Source organism: Strongyloides ratti, scaffold srae_chrx_scaffold0000002 (assembly GCF_001040885.1).
Source record: "Strongyloides ratti genome assembly S_ratti_ED321, scaffold srae_chrx_scaffold0000002".
NCBI classification, from domain to species: domain Eukaryota; kingdom Metazoa; phylum Nematoda; class Chromadorea; order Rhabditida; family Strongyloididae; genus Strongyloides; species Strongyloides ratti.
This window is the reverse complement of record NW_020171510.1, coordinates 2,357,116-2,378,425: the sequence shown is the minus strand read 5'-3', so window position 1 is coordinate 2,378,425 and position 21,310 is coordinate 2,357,116. Positions and strand designations below refer to the sequence as shown.

Genomic DNA, 21,310 nt, shown 5'->3' with positions numbered 1-21,310 from the left:
TATATTTTTAAAAATTTATATTTTTTATGCAAATTTTTCTTAATATAACGTATATTTTTAAAATAATAACTTTATTGTTAAAAAAAAACTATGTAATTGATATATAAATAACATTGCAATAATAAAATAAAATAAAAAAAGATCATATTATAAAATTTTATTGTTTTGTAAATTTTTAATTATAAAAATGTTAATTATAATAAAATTTTTATATAATAAATTTTATAATATGTTACTTATAATTTATAAAAAGGAGATGATATAAAACCAACACTAACAAATATATATGTATAATTTTCTATTTCTTACCGACCTGCAAACTAAAAAAAAAAAATTTCCAAATTGCAGTACTATAACATCTATTTAAAAGTAGTAAAGATATAATGTTAAAATAATTTTATAATTTATTTATAATAATAATAATATTTATTAATATAATTATAATGTAATATAAAAAAAATATAAATATAATTTATTTTATTTTATTTTTTATATCTTAAAGTATTAAGATTAATATAAAAAAAAAGTTTATAATTATTTTCTTCATCTGATAGGAAGAATTTTATGACAATTTCATTAATATGGCAGTAAAAATTGCTACTAAAGGGAGCAATGTTATAATAAGTATCTAAAATAAAAGTATTAATATTATTTAATATACATGTTTTTCAAAACATACATCAAATGAGAAGTCATAATTCAATGTACTTTTATTTAACTTAGTATTTTCATAGTATTTTGGTTTTTTATTAATTTTTCGAATTTTAAATTTCTTTTTTCTACCTTTCTTTTGACGTTTTTTATATCTTTTTCTAAATGAAGTAAATGAACTTATTTCAGATATACTACTAAATCTATGTACCAAATTTTTTTGTTTGGGTTTTTTTAAATATTTATATGTAAAGTAAGGTGATAAAGAGCATGATGATTCATCAGAAAATTCACTAATTTCATTTACCACTTTTTCTTGATACTGTTGAGTTTTATTTTCATATTGAGAACGATCATCATTGTTTTGTTTTTGAAAATTACAAGGAATGATACTATTTACAGATTCGCACTGTGATTCTGTTTCATCAAAATTAAAACATATTTTATTTCCGTTTAGATGATTTTTATAGTTATTTTTTAAATTATTTAAATTATTATTTGAAATTTCTGTAAATTTGTAATCTGTTGTTTTTTTGTATATTTCAAATAAAGTTAAATGACTTGTAAGACGAGTATTTGTTTCTTCAATTTTATAATTATTTAATTTACATGATTCTTCATTTTCATTTATTTTTAATTCTTGTTGACATAATTTGTCATTAATTTTAGTAACGATATTACTTAAATTTGACAATTTTTCATTAAATTCACCTAATTCTTTATTTATTTTATTTTCAAATTCTTTCTGATTCTTCATAATTTCATTTAATGTTATCTCAATATTTTCTTTATTGTTATTTATTTGAAATTTTTGATGTGGATCAGATGGATATTTATTTTCATATGAAACCATCTTACATTCTAATCTTTGAATTCTAGATAATAGGTTTTTTTCATTTACAGATGCAGTCCACGAAGATTCAGCACTTTTAGACGTTACTAATAATGCTTCTTCTAAAGCTTCTAATTTTTGTGTTAGTATACTTTCTCGAAAAACAATTTCTTTAATAAATTCTTGTAATTCAAAAATTTGTTGTGAGTCTTTTTTAGCTTTACTAAAACTTGAAATTTTATCTTCACATAATGTTATTTTATCATCAATAGCTTTTACTTCACAATTTTTATTTACTTCAATTTCTTTACCAAATTTATTGGCAAATTTAACATAAGCAATTATACATGGACTAATAACTTTATTTTCATAATCTATTATTTCAACACCAAATTGTAAAATATCACCAGTAAATAGTTGTTTTTTTTGTCTTTTTTTATTTTTATTTAAAAGTTGAATACCATTTACATAAGTACCATTACTACTATTTGTATCATAAATATAACATTTATTGTCTTCCATCCAAATAGAAGCATGATTTCTTGATAATACCTATAAAATATATTATAAAAAAAATTATTTATATTTTAAAACTAACTTTACAATGAAAAATAGCATTTTCTCTTGTTGATTTTATATTTCCAATATTTCTACCAACATTAATAGGTAATATTCCATCACTTAGAAATAATGGAATACATTTTTCTTCAAAAGGATATGATTCAATACATGGTGTTAATATAATATAAGTAATATCTTCACTATCCATAATTATAATATTTATTGCGACAATATTTGAAAAAAAGGTATTTTAGTTATTGAAAATTTTAACTAAAGTGAAGAAACAAATTCTTTTAGTAATTTTTACATATTACAAAAATACAATAATATTTATTTCTAGTTTGGAACTAAAATTTCATATTAGTTAAATTTAATACATAATAAAATAAGATTACTCTAATATAATCTTCATTGTATTTGTATGTCAAAAATTGTCATTTTCAAAAGTATTATTTAATTAATGATAATCTATTGTTCTAACATATTTTTAACTTGTTATTTTAAGAAGATTAAATTTAAGAAAATATTTTATTTTAAGACTTTCTTATTTTTTTTTTTATCTTAATAATATTTTATTTTATAACATTTTTAAAAAAAATTTATTTTTTTTTTCATAGAAAAACATATAATAAAATTAAAAAAAAATTTAATTTAATACTAATTAGTTTAAATTAATATTGTTGTAAATATATTTTATATTGCAAATATATTAATTTCTAAAGTAAAAATAAAATTATTGACAAGCAATACTTACAATGAAATTAACATTTCTTCTTTTTCTAAATTTACTTCCTCTTCTATTATTTTATCATTATCTTTATCATTTTTTTCTGATAATGCAGCATGTGTAATAGCATTTAAAAAATTATTACCTTCAGGAAAATTATTATTTAAAATTTTTAAACCTTCATCAAAATTATCTCTATATGCTAAAACTAATTCTTTAAGTTTAATAGCTAAATCTCTATTATGTTTCTCATTTAACATTTCTATTTTTATTAAAGCTCTTTCACGTAAATCTATAAATTTATTTTTTGCAATTTCACGATATCTTAATATAGCACGATATTCATAATTACCATATTCTAAACGTTCTAAATAAAAATTATTTTGTATACTTTCAATTTCTTCATCTTCCATTTCTTTAACTTTTAAACAATATGATAAATATTCAAATTTACTATCTAAATAACTTTTTAAAACATTTTTTGTATCTGGAATTGCTTTTTCTCCATAATTTCTTAAATTTTCATTTATAAATTTAAATTTTTCTGTTAAGGTACGATTACACTTTGATAAATTTCTATTACCATCACCAAAAGTATTATATAATATATTAGCTACACTATTATTTGATTTTGCACCAATTTCACATATTGATGAAGCAATCTTATTTTGGGCATCACTTATATCACATATTATTTTAATTAAATTACTTAATGTAGTTACCAGTTTTTCATAAAATATAGTATTTCTTTCCATTTTTTTTAATGATTGTAAAAGTAAATCATTACATAATATAGCTCTAGATAAACCCAAAGCATCAGCTGTTTCAGAATCTAAAAATTCAACAATTCTATGTTTAACTTTTTTAAAAGCAATATCTAATGACTGTTCTTCATTTATTGTTTCTTCGAGCGGTAAATATGATATACGAACATAATCTAAAAATATTTATAATAGTAATAAATTTAATTTTTAATTAATTACCTTTTGAACTTTGAATTAATTCAGCTACTTGACTTTTTGTTTTTCTTTCAACAGAAATACCATTTATTGCTAAAATGTCATCACCAACTTGAAGTTTTTTATTTTTTGATGCTGGACTACCATCAAATATTTGAACAATATAAACAGATGGACAAATTGGATAACCACCTCCAATTGCTACTCCAATATGTCCTTTTGAATCTTTTTCAATAACAGCAATACTTGAAGTTGTTTTCATAGTATAACCTAACTATTAATATATATTAAGTAAAAGAAAATAAATGGAGAAAATGTATGTTTTACCACTGCAAATATATTAAATGAAAATCGATAAGATATTGAGAATTTATATTATGGCCTCATGATATGAAATAGTATAATGATACAAATTCTGTTTTTCTTTATCTTAATAACTTAAGCATATTTATTTATTGTTCTCAAGATATTTTAAATATAAAATTAATTTATTTTTATCCAATTAAATTGTATTATAAGAAAAAGATATATATTTATGTATCAAAATTGAAAAATTATTTTTATAAAAAATAAAAATTTTAATATATTTTATATAATAAATTACATTTAACATTTTTTTAATAATTAAAAAAAATAATTTAATTATGGTATATTTATCAAGAATTGATATAGATTTATAAAATCTTTAATTTTATTTTAAGTGATACAATATTTTTATATAACATAGTACAATATTTATGGAGCCATTGTTATGACTAAGACATTATTTAAAAGTTATAATTATAATAATTAAAATGATTCATAAAGAAAAATAACATACATAAAGAAAATACAAAATTACCAACAAATATTTTTTTTGCATTTTAAAAAACTATAAAATAAAAAAAAAAGTTAAAAAAATTTAATTACTATTTATAATTTAAAGTATATAAATTATTTTCATTAAAAATTATTGTTTAATTGGAAATAACAAAAAACACATTTTATGAGATTATTTGACATATTATTATTAAAATCCTTTGATAGATAAATTTTATAAAATTATTTTATTAATTATTTTTATCATTAATAAAAAAAATTTAAAAAAAAATTTTTTTTTTTATTAAGATATAGACAAAGCAATAATTTTTTAAAATTTTAAACAGTATTTTTGTAAGAAAATACCGACACTTCATAAAAATTTTTTAATTGTTTTCTGTAAAAAGAATAATAGTAAGAAGTCGTTTACATTTAATTAATTGCTACTATAAAAATAACATAAAAAGTTAATAATATCGGAACATCAAAAGAAACATTCCTTAATAGCTTACTAACAGCTATGAAATTGTATAAACAGTCAATACATAGTATATTATAAATCTTTTAAAATTTCCACATTATTTATTAAATTAAAAAACCTGTTAAAAGTTAAATTTAAATATTTCACAAAATATATCTTAACACATATTATTTTCATATTATAAACTTTTATTATTTTTATTATTAAAAAAAATATTTTAAATAGTAATGTTTAAAAAAATAATTTTGAAAATTTTATTATATTTTATATAATTTACAGGTAAATGATATTTTCTTTTATAACTATTTGTTGAATAATATTATGAAGATATTATTTCCTGAAGTGTCATTACATTTTTAGTTATGTAAAAGAGACTGTGAACTCATGAAGATATTGGATAAAATTTTATCTACTTAATAATTATTTAAAAAACTTTCCCATTAATTGAGACCAATTGAGTATGTAAATCGGTAACCAAATCAGCGGTCTCTTTTATTAAATATATGTGAAATTTGTTACTCAGATCAAACTTTTACTCTTATTCTTTGCGCAACCTCTTTTCATGCTTATTTGTTACATTAAAAAATATAGCCTTTAATATTTTTATATATTTAATGTGAAAATAGAAAAATATTATATATATAAAATATTAAAAAATTGTATATATATATATATATATATATCTTTTGTTTACCTTTCTTTAAATCTCTGTTATTTTTTTGATAAACATGGGAAAATTATTATGATTCAAATGTTTCAATACTTTAAATATGATAAGAAATGATAATTTTTTTTTTACTTTCACACGATAATATATATTTAGTTATTTTATTGTAACAATTTTAAATTATAATTAGAACTTTACTTTACCATATTATGAGAATTTTAAAATTTTTTCTATGTATTATTAAAATCTTTTAAAATTTTTAATTAATATTTAAATTTAGAAATATCAGTATATATCTATTTTATTTCCTTTATTAATTATCCCCTTAATAAATATATTTTTGAAGAATATTCCACCTGTACTTTGTATAAACTATTTTTCTCTCATTAACACAAATAACACATTTATTTCCTTTTTTTTATATTCACATTTCCATACGTTTAATATCAAGAGAATTTAACATTCTTGTTAAAGCTTCAAGCAACTCAATATATATCCTATAGTTCTTTTTGTATAATATTTTCCATGTTCTTCACTACTATTGTTAACTTTATTTGAGAATACATTTTGTTTCTCATAGACAACAAGGCGTATGTTTCCCTCTGATCATCCCCGCCTTATATATATATATATATCCTATATAATTATTTTTCATATTTATAATATAATCACTTTCTTTACGTAATAAATATTAATAAAGTTGTATTATTTTAGGTATTATAAATTTTTTTTTTATTATAATAATTAATGTTTAAAATTATTTTTAAATATGAATGAAAATAAAGATATTAATTATTCTTTTGATCATATTCCAATGGATAGAAAAGTAAGTTATATTTAACATAATAAATTTTTTATATTAAATTTAAAGGATAAAAAACCATTAATGGAAAGAAAAAGAAGAGCACGAATGAATGAAAGTTTAAATGAATTAAAAAAATTAATTTTATTTATCTCACCACAATTAAAATCTAAACTAGAAAAAGCAGATATATTAGAAATAACAGTGTATTATTTTAAACAGTTGGTTACTCTTCATGTTAATTCATTATCTGGAATAAATAAATTTCCTTCAATTAATGATGATACCAATAAACTTTTAAAAAATGAACAAAATAATTTGAATATGAATGAAATGAAAAATTTTCAAACACCTAATATATCTTCATTTTTAAGCCCACCATCATCAGTCTCACCTGATAATGAAAAAGTAAAAAATTTAATAATTTCATCTGTTGATGAAACACCAAATTGTTATGGAATTAATAGAAAAAGGAAACGAGTAATTGAAAATAATGTAAGCGCAAAAGTTTCCTCATCATTTTCAACAAAATCAAAAAATATTTTATCAAACAATTCTTTAAATTCAACATCATTCGTAACAAACTATTTAATAACACCTTCTTTTACAAATCAGGAAACACCTATAAAGATCTCCAAATTAAATACAATAAATAATGTTATGGAAGAAGAAAATAAGAATGTTGTATGGCGACCATGGTAAAACAAATTACTTTTTATTAATTTTACTACGCAAACAAATCATTCAAGCATTACTATAAAAAAATTTTAATTTTTTTTATATCTAAAATTATTTTATCAATCTCATTTATTGTTTACTTTCTCAACTATTTTTTGATTATGATTAGGAAGTTAAAGACATTTTTATCTCTGTGAAATAAAATTTCGGCACTTTAGGTATAACATCAAGATTGTCAGGTGAACGGAAGACAGATGTTTACATAGTACAAGTATGATAAAATTCCATGAGAAGACAAAAATATGTTACAAAAAAAAAATATTTTTTTGAGAAATATCCTATAAACCAATGAAAGACATATTGTTATTTTAAAATTTCTTAAAGCACTTATAATAAAATAAAACATTTTTTTGATAAAATATTTTCATTTTTTAATTTATATATTTTTTTTCTAAATAAAATAAAATATAAAACTTAATAAAAGATAACAAATTAAATATATTTTTTTTATTTAACAATTATATCTATTAACATATCATTATTTAAGAACGGAAATCTTTCTTAAAAATTATAAGTATATAAAGTTTATTTAAAAATATTGAAATAATAAAACTATTATTTAAATACTACTGTCCATTATATTTTTAATTGTTCAGTCAACCTTTCATTGTATCAAAAGTCTTTTGGAACAATAAAGTGTATATAATAATTTAAAAATTTACTTAGAAATAGCCAATGGCTATAAAAATTATTTTTTTCCGTATAATTTAATGGTAAATAACGTATTTAATAGTTGAATGGGTTGATAAGTTCTATAAAATATTTTAAAGTATTTTAAAAAGATTTCATAAATATATGTTTTGTTATATAATTTTCTAAAAAGATTATATGGCAAAAAAAAAAAGAAAAATATACTTTATCTTTATTTTTAGATCTTTTATATGACAACATACTGTACTACGCTGTATGTATGGGTGTTTTAAAAATTTCATGTTATCTAATAATTATAATATTTTAAAATTTATTAATTTACTTATCATTTTGAAAACATCAAACTCACAATGGTTAAGTATAATTTGTAAGTAATATATGTAATTGCATTAAAAATTTATTTTTATTTTTAGCGTTTAAATCTCGATTTTCTTTACCATGCGTAAATAATACTTTTCATTGTGGCGATGGCAAATGTATACCAATGAACAAAATTCATGATACATATAATGATTGTTCTGATGGAAGTGATGAATGTAAGTTAAAAAAAATTAATCTTTTTTTATTATTTTTAACAAAATTAGTTTGCTTTCCTGGATATATTAAATGTGGAAAAATTTGTGTTGAAACAACTAATGCTGACAATTGTTTTGGATTTGACAGTAAGTTTAAAATAAAAAAATATATATATATTTATATAAATATTTTAGATTGCTATAAATCGAAAATTATTCCAAAATTTTGTCCTTATCTGAAGCAAAAACTTTGTAATGCTAATGGCACTTTTCATTGTAAAGGATATGGTGAATGTATTTTTACGGAATGGATGTTTGATAAAAAACAAGATTGTTATGATGGAAGTGACTTAGGTAATTAAAATATATTATTTTTATTATATTAATTTAGATCCTGAATATGTTTCAATATTTAAAAAAATTTTAAATAATCAATATCCTGAAGAATTACTGTATCATTTAAATAATAAAGAAAAAATCTCATCATCATTTAATACAACTAATAATTTAAATAATTTTACTTCAACAAATTTTTTATGGCCAAATAATATTATTCTACCACAAAATAAAGAAATTTTAACTCCTACAAAATCTAAAATTTCATACTCTAATAAAAAACCAATTCAACCAGTTGAAGGATTAGAATTAATGAATAAACCAACTTTTGACAAGGTATCATTAATGTTTCCAACATTAATACCATACCAAATAACTAAAAGTCAAACTGATTATACAGAAGAAAGCTTAACATCTTTAGATATAAAAAGTACTACTATTAAAACAAGTTTACTTCCTATAATTTATCCTTTTACTTCAATGAATAAAAATGTTGATGGTCATTTACAAACAACTAAAGGTATTAATTTTTTTAATACATCTAACTCTACTAACATCAAAATTGGAGATGAAGAATTAGAGAAAAATATAAATATTTCTGGCACAACTAAGAAAAACATAAGTTTAGACAATCATTTAGAAATATTTAAAGAAAATACTACATCTCCGTTAGATATATTTATTGGGAAAACTACAAACAAGACAAATGAAAGTTATAATTATCCTAAAATAGTGGTACCAATTGACAAGATATCTAAAGAAAATATTAAGATTGATGATAACATAAATGACACTTATTTAAACGATATATTTGGTGATGAAAAGTTAATTACAAATGATGATAAAACTTCTCAAACTTCTTTTCCATTTAAAGAATCTTTTAAAGAGGAAAAATTAATAAAAGGAAAGACATTATCTTCAAATATTATTAATATTCCACAAACAACTCAAAGTTATTTAAAATTAAATGAAGTAAGGGGAAAAACTTTTTAATATACCACAATTTTTTTAGATAGAAAATAAAGGATATCATTACAATTTATTCACAACAACGATTAGTTCTCACGAAAATACTTTATCAGACCAATTAATTGAAAATAATAATTTTTATACTTCAACAACTAAATTAGATAAAAATAATAATGTTTTAACATCTAACAAAGATATACCAATGACAAAATCTATATATCAAACACCGAATAAAATAACAACTATAGAATATACTAATACTTTAACTACAATAAAGGAAGTAACTATGGAAAATAGTCAAACAAAAGAAATTGATGTCAATGAAACAATTCCTCAAAATATTATAAATAAAAATGAATATGGAAGTTCTTTTACCACTCAACAACCTAATATTGAAAAAAATAATAAAAACAAAGTTAAATTTTTAACAACTAAATCTGTAAACTCAAATAATTTAGAAAATAAATTTGATTTTCTAAATTTAGATAAAATGGGAAAACATTCAAATATACCACAAAATTGGAATTTTTTTGGTATTCCACGAACAGAAATAGGAGAAAATTTTTATCCTAAAAATAAATTGTCAACACAATCTCCAAAAATTATATTTAAAGAAAGAATTTTTGAAAAGACAAAAGATATAGAAGAAGTAAATAATGATAACTCAATAAAAATAAAAATTACTACAATGAATAAGGATAATATAATTACAACTACTCCATTAACACTAGATATACCGAAAGATGATGTTAAAAATACTACTGAAATGATACATTTTAATATTCCAAATGAAGAAAAACAAATAAATATAAATAATTCTAATTATAATTCTAATACAATAACAACACTTGATAATATAGTAGATTTAAAAAATATTTCTTCAGATAATGATAGAACAAATACAACATCAAAGTCATTTATTAAAAATAATATGACAAATGATGAGTATAATAAATGTATTAAAAAATTTATGAGTGAAAATTTTTATCATTATGATACAAATGGTGAATCAATTTGTCAATGCGGCCCAGGAGATTCTCCTGGATTTTTAGGTGTTTGTCAACATAAACTACATTCAGTTATTCTAAAATTAAACATAGAAAGCATTTGTGGAAATGTGCCATCAAAAGATATTAACAACAAAATTAAAAGTGGTATTATTTCATTATTAAAAAATGAGGATGATATAGATGATGCTTGTTTTCGTTTATCAAAGGAAAATAACTTAATAGCTGAAATTTTTTGTAAAAAATGTTCATTATCTTCAATAGAAAATATATTTCAATTTAATAATATGGAAAGTAAATATAATTCAAAACTTTCTTTCACTCCTGGTGGAAATGATGCTTGTAATAATTCAGAGTTAAATTTTTGTGATAAAAATGCTACTTGTATACCTATGAATGATAAATATGAATGTATTTGTGATAGTAAAAATAATTTTAAATTGGAAAAATTTAATACAGACTATGGAAGAAATTGTTACAGTAATGATCATTGTGATACATTATTTGGTATATGTATAATATATTGGCTACTATTAATACCATTTATTTTACTTATGATTTCATGTTTATGTTGTTTGTTGCATAGATTATGCTTAAATTATGACATTTATTGTTGCAGTAATCAGAGATTTCAAAATTTAATACCATTTTATGTAAAACATAAAAATCGTCGAAAATCTAAAAATGTTGTAATTGAAGATATTAAGGAAGCACAAAAATGGCATCCAGACAACAAGAGACCTAGTAGTATTCATTCTACTGATGATTATCAATTAAATTCAAGAAGAAAAAGTGCTATACTTTTTAATGAAGACGATTATGTACCTAAAAAGTCACCTAAAAGTCAAACAAATTCAATTCATTCTGTGGAAGATTATATGATAGTTGATAGTGAAACAGAAGATCAAAAAAATAGTATCGTACCAATTATAAACACACAAGCTACAATTCACAATGAACAAAAAGATAGAATAGAAAAAATAAATGTTGATAATGGTAAAGTTGTTCAAACAAAATTTTTACCAATTGAACATTATAAAAGTCAACCAATTTTGGAAAATACGCATAAAAATCCAAATTTTTATAGTTTAACAGATATCAATAGTACTGTTAATAGTAATCAATTTTTAGATCAAAACAATCTTAAAATATTTAAAAAAAATTTGTCAAAAGAAAACATTTTAGCAAGTAATGTTAGTAAAGATATAAAACATTCTACCACAGTTCAAACAATTCATAGTTCTTTAGAAAATATTTCTTCTAATCAAAATATTAAAATAAACAAAGTTAATAGTGATTCAAATTTAAAGATGTTTTTAGAAAAAGCTATGGATGTTGATGAAACTTTTAATAATGAGAATACTCATTTTGACACAGAAAAACAATCAATGAAAAGTGGAAAAACAGTTCATTCAAAAAATTCAAGTTGTTCATTATTAAGTAGTCATCCAATAATTGAGGAAGAAGAAGATGAGCGTAATGAAAATACATCTACAAAAAAATCAATAAGTTTAGAACAATGTTTTGATAATGCTTTAACTTATGACAAAAAAAATAATTCTGTGAAATCTCTTCCATATATAAATAATAATTCATCTAACCATTCAATGATAAATGTCAATTTACAATCAATACCAAAAGTCGAATATAAACAAAAACATATATTTAAAAAAAGAACTGCTTCATCAGCTACACTATTTCAACATACAGAAAATGACAGTAGCAATTCAAAAACAAATTTATCTTCAAGGGCCAGTTCTTTGTCTATTGAACCATCTACAAAAGATTTTCAATTTGATAGCACACATGAAACAGTATCTGATAATCTTCATCAAAATGATAACGAAACAATCTGGGAACATTATAAACATCACACAGAATTACCAGAAGTTGTTCAAACCGATAGCATGAATGAATTAGATAGACTGTTTTCTGAAAGATTAAAAATATCTTCACAAATTAAAGATACACATTTAACTAATGTTTCGCAAACCCCTAATGTTGAAAATATAACTGAATTATCAAAACAAAAAAAAGAAACTTCAGATATTAAAAATAAGGTAATTAATGTTAAAGATAATTCTGAAAATCCCAAAGAAACACTGGCAACTAAAAAAAACCACATGTCAGAAGATGTAAAAATAACTGAAGCTAAAAAAGTTGAAAATATGATAGATGACATAACAAATATTTCAAACTATAATTTTAAAGAAGATCATACGTTTAAAAATACTGTTGTTAGTGATTCTGATTTAAAGATGATTGTTAATAACAAAAATTTTGACAAACCTAATAATGTCATTGAAAACGTTTCAAATAACTATCCAAATATTGATAATGATAGTAAGTGTATTAAACCAACAGAAGATGTTATAAAACAAGAAATTTCTAAAATTGAGAATAATAAACTAAACAAAGAGGAAAAAAAATTAAAAAATATACCAAAAACTATTGTAAAAATTTCAAAACCATCATTAATTGATAAGAAAAAAGTAATGTCATATTCGATTTTAAAGGATGATAAAAATAATAAGAGATTAAATTTTAAAGTTGAAAAAGAAGATAAAAATTTAAATGAAAGTAAACATAAAAGAATAACTTTAAAGCCACCAATTCCAAAATTCACTAATTTAAAATTACCATCTTCTTCAGTTGTAATAAATGGTCCTCAATCATCAAGATCTGTTCAAGAGAGGAAAAAAAATGTTACATCTCCAATTGCAAGAAGTTCTTCCTTTAATTTCAATAAATCATCTATGTTAAAGACTGGTTTAAAAATAAAACCTTCAGAAATAAAAATTGAAGAAAAATTACCTGTTCATGTTAAGGTTAAATTACCAAAAATTGACAAGTCGCCTAAAAAATATTTTGATAAAGAAAAACTAATCAGTCATAATAAAAATGAAAAACTTCCTTTGTTAAATGTGGAAAGTGAATCATTTTCAAAATTTAAAGATCATAGTAAAAATAATTCACCCCCTAAAAATAATCTAACAAATTCTGATATTGTTAAAGAAAGAATTAAAGAAAAAGAAGAGGTTACATTTGAAAAATCTAAATATGACTCATTTCAAAAAAAAGAAAATACTTTTAATAAATTTCCAACAGATATTAAGTATAATGAATTAAACAATTTAAAAAATATTGTCCCTGAAAAAAATTTAAAAAGTAGTGATAGAGAAAAGAAGGGTATTCCTAATGTTAAAATAACAATAAAAAAAAAAGGAAAAATTGTTAATGAAAATGATGTATTATGTGGTGTTTGTAAGGATGATATCATAAAAATAATACCTAATGATATAGATGAAGAACAATTAAAAAAAAATAAAATTAAAAGTTTTATTAAGCAACAAGAGAAAGCTGGAATTTTAGTAAAAAATCCAAAAACACATAAACTTGCAGTTATCAAAGAAAAATCAGAGGAATATAAGAATGTCAAAATAAAGGAACCTTCAAAAATTGATTATAATAAAAATAATTTTGAATTAGATTTTGATGAAACTTTATCAACACAAAGAACATCTAATTTTGAAATATCAAGAGAAAATAGTTTAATACCAGTTCATTTTGATAGTAGATATGTTGGACCACCTAGTGCCAGAGAAAGTGCAAGAATTCTTGAAGCTGAAGGTAATTATTACGCTGGTGATGTTGATTTGGATATGCCAAGTCCATATATTTTACCAATTACAGAAAGCGACATTAAAAATTGTATATTTAACAATAATGAATTAAGAAAATTAAAAACAAATATACCATTTTTGGATTGGGATCATCATAGTGAAATAATTAAAAGAGAAAATTTAAAAAACCAAAAACTTAATCATTCAATGTCAGAGTCTAATTTGCAAAAAAAACTACGTACAACTAAAAATAGCAAAGGAAAAGAAATTTATGATTTTCATGATAATGATAACAATACTAATTGGAAAAATAAAAGTCGAAGTCATTCACCAAGTACATTTAACAAAAATATATATAAAAATAAAGAATATATAAAACAAAAGAGTAATGTTATAATAAATAATAAAGATTCAATTTATAGAGAACAATCAAATGTATCAATCTCCAGTTCAGGAGGATATGAACATTGGAATTTGTCATATATTCATGAAGGTGATATCAAAAAAATTCCTCTTCCACCATTATCATACTCATATAGAGCATTAAATTCAAAACAAAGGAGAGTATAATTAAGTAAGTAAAAAAAGTTATTTATGCCTTTAATAATTTTTGGATCACAAATATATGACTTTCAGTATTATTATTTTTTCAAAATTTAAACTAATATTTAAACAATTTATATTTTATTATTATAAATATTTTATTCAAAATTATAATTATAATTAAAACCTTTCAATTTAAAATGTTTATTTTGATTAATTAATTATAATGTTAAACACTTCAAACAATGAAATTTTTTTATAAATTAACAATTTATTTTTATATTAAATTATAAAAATATTAAAAATTTTAATTTCTTATTATAAAGATCAAAGTTTTATTAAAATAAACAACAATAATATTATTTTATTGTTAAATTTATTTGAAATAAACTTATGATTTTAATAAGTTGTATCATATTTATTTTTTTATTTTTTTTTCAATTTAAACATTTCAAAAGGTTATTGAAATTTATACATTTTAACAATACAATTAGTCAAATTAATATTTATATAATATGTTATATGACATAGAAAAAAATTTCTTTTCTTTTTTAGATTATTCTCTTTTTGAAGTTCAAATTATACATATAAAATATATTTAATAACCGGTTTTTAAAAATAGGACTTCATTTTTATTATTTTTATGTATAATATTATTTGTTGTATCAAAAAAAGAAATTAATTTTGTATAAATGTTATTTTTATATCAAAATATAACATTTGCTAAATTATGTCAATACTTATACACATAATAAAATTGGAAACTTTTTTTTATTATAAAGTGGTTTCTTGATAATAAAAATAGAATAATCATGTCATTGACTTAATAATAAAATTACCAAACAAAAAATAATAGACTCTTAAACAATATAATATCACTGATATTAGACATTTGATTTTATTAAAAAAATATGTTTTAAACAATATGCATTTTCAAAAATTTTTTTTATATACATAAATATTAAATATAATCATTTTTCTTCTTCTTACTCTTTATTTTCACGATTTGCAGAGTAGGTTGACATTCGACGGGTTATTAAATTTCCTTCATTTAATGGTATGAAACGGCTTAATCTTCTAAAATCTCCCGAAAAATCATTTGATTCTTTGTGTGGTGTTGATGAAATTTTACTAATTGACCGATTATCTAAAGATGAAAGAGCACTTTGAACATCACTATTAAATTGAATAGAAGGAGACCTAAAATTGTACAGTTTAAATGATATTAGATAAAAAAAAAGAAGACATACATTAATCTAACATTATTAATTTCATCAAGTTGAATATTTTTTAATTTATTTTTATTTTTTCGATCTTTTCTTGAAAATAAAAGCATAAATAATTTTCCTGGTATTGTTAATTCTAATCGAAAACTGTTCTCTCTTGATTCAATACAAAATTCTCCAAATGACAAAAGAACAGCTATTATTAATCCTGCTAATAAAACGTAGAAAATTCCAAATACACTTTGAAATGATCCTTTAGTAATACTATTTTGAGTGCATTTTTTTATTTCCCGTCTTGACTTCCACCATTTATTTTTTAAAGCTTCTAATATTGTTCTTTCTTGAAGTTGTAAAACAGTTTTTGAAAATATATGACGAAGTGGTGACCCTTTAGGTAATGCTATACCATAACCTTTAGAATCTAATAATCCACCAATTGTTTGAAGTTCACAATCTTTTTCCATATAATATTCTAACATAGAACTTTCCATCATATATGCATAATTTCCAGCTTTTACTCTTGCAATACCTTCTTTACTACTGTTAACAAAAGAATATGGTGAATTAGATTGCATAACAGACCACATTCTTTCATATATTGGTATTTTAGATTCTCTAAAAAAATCCATTGTTGATCCATTACGCAAAGTTCCAAATTTAATTTTTTGTTGCGATGCTAAATCTCCAGCACTTTCAATTGGTGTTGTCATTCTTTCAACTGTTAAAAATGCTGCTAATTGTGCTGTGTAAGTTGATATAAGAATTAAAGTAAACATCCACCTATAATAAATAGTAAAAGAATTTTATAACAAGATATTTGTTTATTTATAATAAATAACTGTTAAAATTTTTTAAATATTTACCATATAACTGCTACAGTTCTCGTTGCTGCTGCTCTTGGAATAACATCAGAACCTTGTTGCATTAATGATCCAACAGCAAACCATAAACTATTTAAAAGAGAAAATTGATTTTTATGATTATCCATACTTTTATCTCTTTCATCAATTTGTTGAGTATCAAACCATTCATATGGTGAAAATCGTGCTAATAACCACATTGTACATGAAACAACAAGATATGCTACAAGCAAAGAAATCCACACAGAAAATGATAATGGTTCAAGAAATGTAAAAAGTGTATTTTTTTGAGAGTCATCTGTTTGTCTTCCAAGTAAAATAGCTATTCCAAGATGCATAAATGGAAGAGTAAAATCTATAAAAAAAAATATTTATTAAGAAAAAATTTTATAGTATTTACCAACTACAGAACTACGACTATATGTTATTGTTAATGCAGAAACAGATAAATCAGCTTCATGTCTTTGTAACATTCCAATAACACCATTCCATTTTCCATTATCATCTCCAACACCATATGCACCATCTTTTACTTCATATATTGTCCAAGTAAAATTTAATATTAGCGACATTTCTTTGATTAAATCTATACAAAATCCTTCATACCCAATACTATTATCAGCTCTAATAACAAATGGTTCTTCTAAATGAACGACAACTTTTAAATTTTGTCCATTAAAATTTGACAAACTTTTATCTAATCCATAATGCCAAGTTTTTTGAAAATTTTTATCAAAATTCCATCCATTAGTTTGTGTCCAATTACCAATCTACATTTTAAAATAAAAAAAAGTTATTATATTTTGTTAAAAAAAAAAAATAAAAAAATTTTCCTACTTATTTAAAAGTATATTAAATTTAAAAATATTTTATTTTATATGTTTGTTTATTTAATAAATTTCCTTTTTAATTAAATGAAGATGGTAATATTTATTAAAAATAATCTAATTACTCAATAATTTATATTTGCCAAACATTAAGTTGTACTTCTAATAATATATTAACATATTTATTTTTTACAAAAATTAGTCAAATTAGTTAAAAAAACATAAATTTATGTTATTAAAAAAAAATTAATTAAATTTTAATACAAATAAATTTTTTAATATTTAAAGTAAATATACAGTTAACTGGTCTTTATTCCAGTTTAAAAAAAAAAAAAACTTTTGTCATGATTTATTATCAATGTTAGAATTATATCTTTTGACAAATGCAAACTTCTAATGTTTATTTTTATAAAGTATTTATTTTAGTAAGCATTAAAAAAAACATAATCCTAACAGGTTAATTGTTAAAATATTTTTAAAAAAAAAAAATTTTTTAATTTTATTAAATTAGGTATAACATGTACAGAAATATCAAAAAGTAAACAAAATTTTCTACTTTTCTTAAATCACCTTGAAAACTTTTTTCCACTTCTTTCTTCTTTTAACCTTTAATGTGCAATTTTCAACGCCAATTTTTAAATAAAATTTTTTATTTCTTTTACATATATTTTATTATATTTTTGAAATACTAATATATATAAAATATAACGAAGGCGTGTTTATTTCTTATATTTCACATTTAACTACTTTCCTTGACATGATCAATGACGTGGAGTGACTCAAAAGTTTAGGATAGCATTAAGTATAAAAGGAAACGTAAAATTTAATTTTATCATATTCAGTTGTACTTATCTAAGTATCATCTACTAAAATGGTTAAACTCATCTCTACAATATTAATTGCTATTATTGCTGTTGTTTATATTTCTGCTCAAGGAGGTAATGAATTACCACCATTCCTTGTTGGTGCTCCACAACCTGTTGCTGCTAGTTTTGAAGCTCTTATAGCAGCAAATGCACACAAACCTGAAACTGAAATAGACAAAGCTGTTGAAGATTGGATAAGCAAACAAGATCAAGGAATCAAAACTAAATTCCAACAATTTAAAACTCAAGTTTCTAAAATGAACAAAGATGCTGAAGCTGCTCATAATGCTGCTCTTGCTAAATTCTCAGCAGAAGCTAAAGCTGCTGATGCTAAAATGTCAGCTATTGCCGCAAACAGTGCTTTATCACCAAAACAAAAAGGAGAACAAATTGAATCTATTATGAAATCTCTTAGCCCATCTGTTAAAGCAGAAATTGAAAAAGCTATGCAAGGTTAAATAAAAAATACTAAATATTAACTAATAAGTGATAATTAAATAACATACAAAAATACGCAAATATAATTTGCACTTTTATAATTTTTATATAAATATTTTTTTTTTTCAATTAAAATCTTACCTTGACAAATGTATCTGATTTTTTTGTTATACCATGAATCATAAAATTTTTTCTTTTTCCAGATGAATCAAAACTAACGAGACCAGTATGACCATTTTTAAATTCAATATTATTTATTTCATTTGCTAAAATTTTTCCATTATCCCATGAATCACCAGCATCACAAATTAAACTTTTTGGTGAAAATTCAATATCCTTTTGTTTAATGGTTAATAATGCAGAACCAATTATATCAACAGCATCCATTATCATTGCCATGTCACTTCTCATTGGTGGATCAGTTAAAACCATTTGAAGACCTGTTATATTACATTGATATATCTTTTGTAAATTTGTAAAAAAGTCATCAAGAAGGCATAAATCCTATAATTATAAGATAATAAAATATTTTAAAACATATAATAAGAATCTTACAGGATTTGTAAAAATATATGAAAATTTTGATTCCGTCATATTCATATAACTTGCTTGTGCAAGAAAATTATGTATCAAACTAATATCTTTTCCATGAAAAACAATATTATATTCTTTTATCATTTCACGTATAAATTTAAAAAATACTCCATAATTTTCTTGTTCATTTGGAAGACGTAAAATTTTTGAAGATGCCATTAATTGATCTACTTTGTAATATCTTGAAAATAAATCAGCAATATCTTTTAAATCTACAATTATTTTTTTATTAAATTTATAAATTATTTTTTTTTACCATCATCCGATTGAAAAATGATTACAAATGATTGCCATCTTAAATGAGTTATTAATTCTTTAATTGCATTTGGAATGATATTTAATGGTGGTGACATGCTAAAAAACATTTCAGAATCTATAACAAAAAAAAAACAAATTATATTTATAAATTAATAATATAAACAAAAATACCTTGTTCTATATTTTCTATGTCATTAATATTAAAACAAGGAATTTTAAAATGATGGCACATAGATCTTAACATAAAATCTTCTTTTGAATTATTTGTTATTGGAATAATTATTGCCGTAACTGCATATTGAATAATATCACAAACTAAATTAATAATTAAATAAATATTTATTTATAATTAACTTACATTTATCTTCTATAGTTGAAAAATATTGTGAAGATGGTGAAATAAGATTTAATGAAAATTCAAATTTAACAGCATTTTGATTATTCCAAACATCAATAGCATGTTGTAAATTAATCCATTGTATAGTATCTTTAGAATAAATTGTACCTATTCTATACTCGTATCCAGCATTTGAAGAAAATCCATAATTAATGTTAAGACTGATTATAGCAAAAGTAATCAAGAATATGTTTATTTTATTGATGAATAATAAATGATATGCTAGTTTTTGGTAAATCAAGCGCATGACGATAATTTTGATTTTGCGCTATCACAAGATATATATTTTTTTTTTTTATAACTAAATGAAAAACAAAAATGTTTCTTTTAGTATATGTCTAATATAACGACATGTCCATATATACTTCAACAAAGATCTTTCTTCAAATAATATAATTAACTAAAAGTTAAAAAATTCAATAACATTTTTTTTAGTAGTTATTTACTAATAACAAAAAATTATTTTACATATAAATTATATAAAAAAAAATTATTTTAAATTATAAAGTATACTTTAAATTTAAAAGTTAAAATTTTACAGTCTTATATTTATTTATTATTTTTATTATAAATATATACGAATAAAAATAAATAAATATATATATATAGATATATATATATAAGTAGTACTATTAAATATATTTAGTTGTAATATTTCAAGAAGCTTTGAAAGAAGTATATACACTAATATAATTGACTAAAAATGGCCATTAAGAGTATTCTTTACGCATAGTAACACGTCCTTATATGACAAGCTTTTGGGCATATTCACAAACTAAAAGATGTGTAGCAGTTCAATTAATTTACTGGTAAACATCAAACGAAAAATTTTAACAAAGTCTTAATAAATAGCTTTTTGTATGATGGATAATCTTTTTAATGTTGGTAAGAAAAAGATTAAGAACATTTGTAAAAAAAAATTAGATATCTAATTTATAACATTATCTTATATTATTATTTATATTTAAAAATATATTGCAATTT

The 21,310-nt window shown here is 21.0% G+C and overlaps 7 protein-coding genes across 7 annotated transcripts; 3 read left to right on the top strand and 4 right to left on the bottom strand.

The window, feature by feature from the left end:
- Positions 1 to 562: 562 nt before the first annotated feature.
- Positions 563 to 2,252, bottom strand: SRAE_X000150400 (Sarcolemmal membrane-associated protein; the record flags this gene model as incomplete). Its single annotated transcript, XM_024649719.1, has 3 exons — positions 563 to 628; positions 680 to 2,035; positions 2,082 to 2,252. 3 exons carry the CDS (start codon positions 2,250 to 2,252, stop codon positions 563 to 565), a joined length of 1,593 nt encoding a protein of 530 aa, XP_024498970.1.
- A 501-nt stretch (positions 2,253 to 2,753) lies between these two features.
- On the bottom strand, positions 2,754 to 3,992 carry SRAE_X000150300 (PICK1 ortholog; the record flags this gene model as incomplete). The annotated part of the gene is made up of 3 exons (XM_024649708.1): positions 2,754 to 2,760; positions 2,799 to 3,708; positions 3,755 to 3,992. The coding sequence occupies 3 exons, from the start codon at positions 3,990 to 3,992 to the stop codon at positions 2,754 to 2,756; spliced, it is 1,155 nt and encodes a 384-aa protein (XP_024498969.1).
- A 2,453-nt stretch (positions 3,993 to 6,445) lies between these two features.
- Positions 6,446 to 7,180, top strand: SRAE_X000150200 (Myc-type, basic helix-loop-helix (bHLH) domain-containing protein; the record flags this gene model as incomplete). The annotated part of the gene is made up of 2 exons (XM_024649697.1): positions 6,446 to 6,502; positions 6,548 to 7,180. 2 exons carry the CDS (start codon positions 6,446 to 6,448, stop codon positions 7,178 to 7,180), a joined length of 690 nt encoding a protein of 229 aa, XP_024498968.1.
- A 966-nt stretch (positions 7,181 to 8,146) lies between these two features.
- On the top strand, positions 8,147 to 14,887 carry SRAE_X000150100 (Low-density lipoprotein (LDL) receptor class A repeat and Insulin-like growth factor binding protein,N-terminal domain-containing protein; the record flags this gene model as incomplete). Its single annotated transcript, XM_024649685.1, has 5 exons — positions 8,147 to 8,234; positions 8,281 to 8,529; positions 8,578 to 8,736; positions 8,774 to 9,690; positions 9,731 to 14,887. 5 exons carry the CDS (start codon positions 8,147 to 8,149, stop codon positions 14,885 to 14,887), a joined length of 6,570 nt encoding a protein of 2,189 aa, XP_024498967.1.
- A 959-nt stretch (positions 14,888 to 15,846) lies between these two features.
- Positions 15,847 to 18,119, bottom strand: SRAE_X000150000 (Ionotropic glutamate receptor domain and Extracellular solute-binding protein, family 3 domain and Glutamate receptor, L-glutamate/glycine-binding domain-containing protein; the record flags this gene model as incomplete). The annotated part of the gene is made up of 6 exons (XM_024649674.1): positions 15,847 to 16,060; positions 16,111 to 16,866; positions 16,950 to 17,301; positions 17,347 to 17,589; positions 17,638 to 17,716; positions 18,111 to 18,119. 6 exons carry the CDS (start codon positions 18,117 to 18,119, stop codon positions 15,847 to 15,849), a joined length of 1,653 nt encoding a protein of 550 aa, XP_024498966.1.
- Positions 18,120 to 18,644: 525 nt separating this feature from the next.
- On the top strand, positions 18,645 to 19,097 carry SRAE_X000149900 (Domain of unknown function DUF148 domain-containing protein; the record flags this gene model as incomplete). The annotated part of the gene is made up of 1 exon (XM_024649663.1): positions 18,645 to 19,097. One exon carries the CDS (start codon positions 18,645 to 18,647, stop codon positions 19,095 to 19,097), a length of 453 nt encoding a protein of 150 aa, XP_024498965.1.
- Positions 19,098 to 19,206: 109 nt separating this feature from the next.
- Positions 19,207 to 20,573, bottom strand: SRAE_X000149800 (Extracellular ligand-binding receptor domain and Periplasmic binding protein-like I domain-containing protein; the record flags this gene model as incomplete). Its single annotated transcript, XM_024649652.1, has 5 exons — positions 19,207 to 19,581; positions 19,633 to 19,883; positions 19,928 to 20,044; positions 20,101 to 20,244; positions 20,288 to 20,573. The coding sequence occupies 5 exons, from the start codon at positions 20,571 to 20,573 to the stop codon at positions 19,207 to 19,209; spliced, it is 1,173 nt and encodes a 390-aa protein (XP_024498964.1).
- Between the last annotated feature and the right edge of the window lie 737 nt (positions 20,574 to 21,310).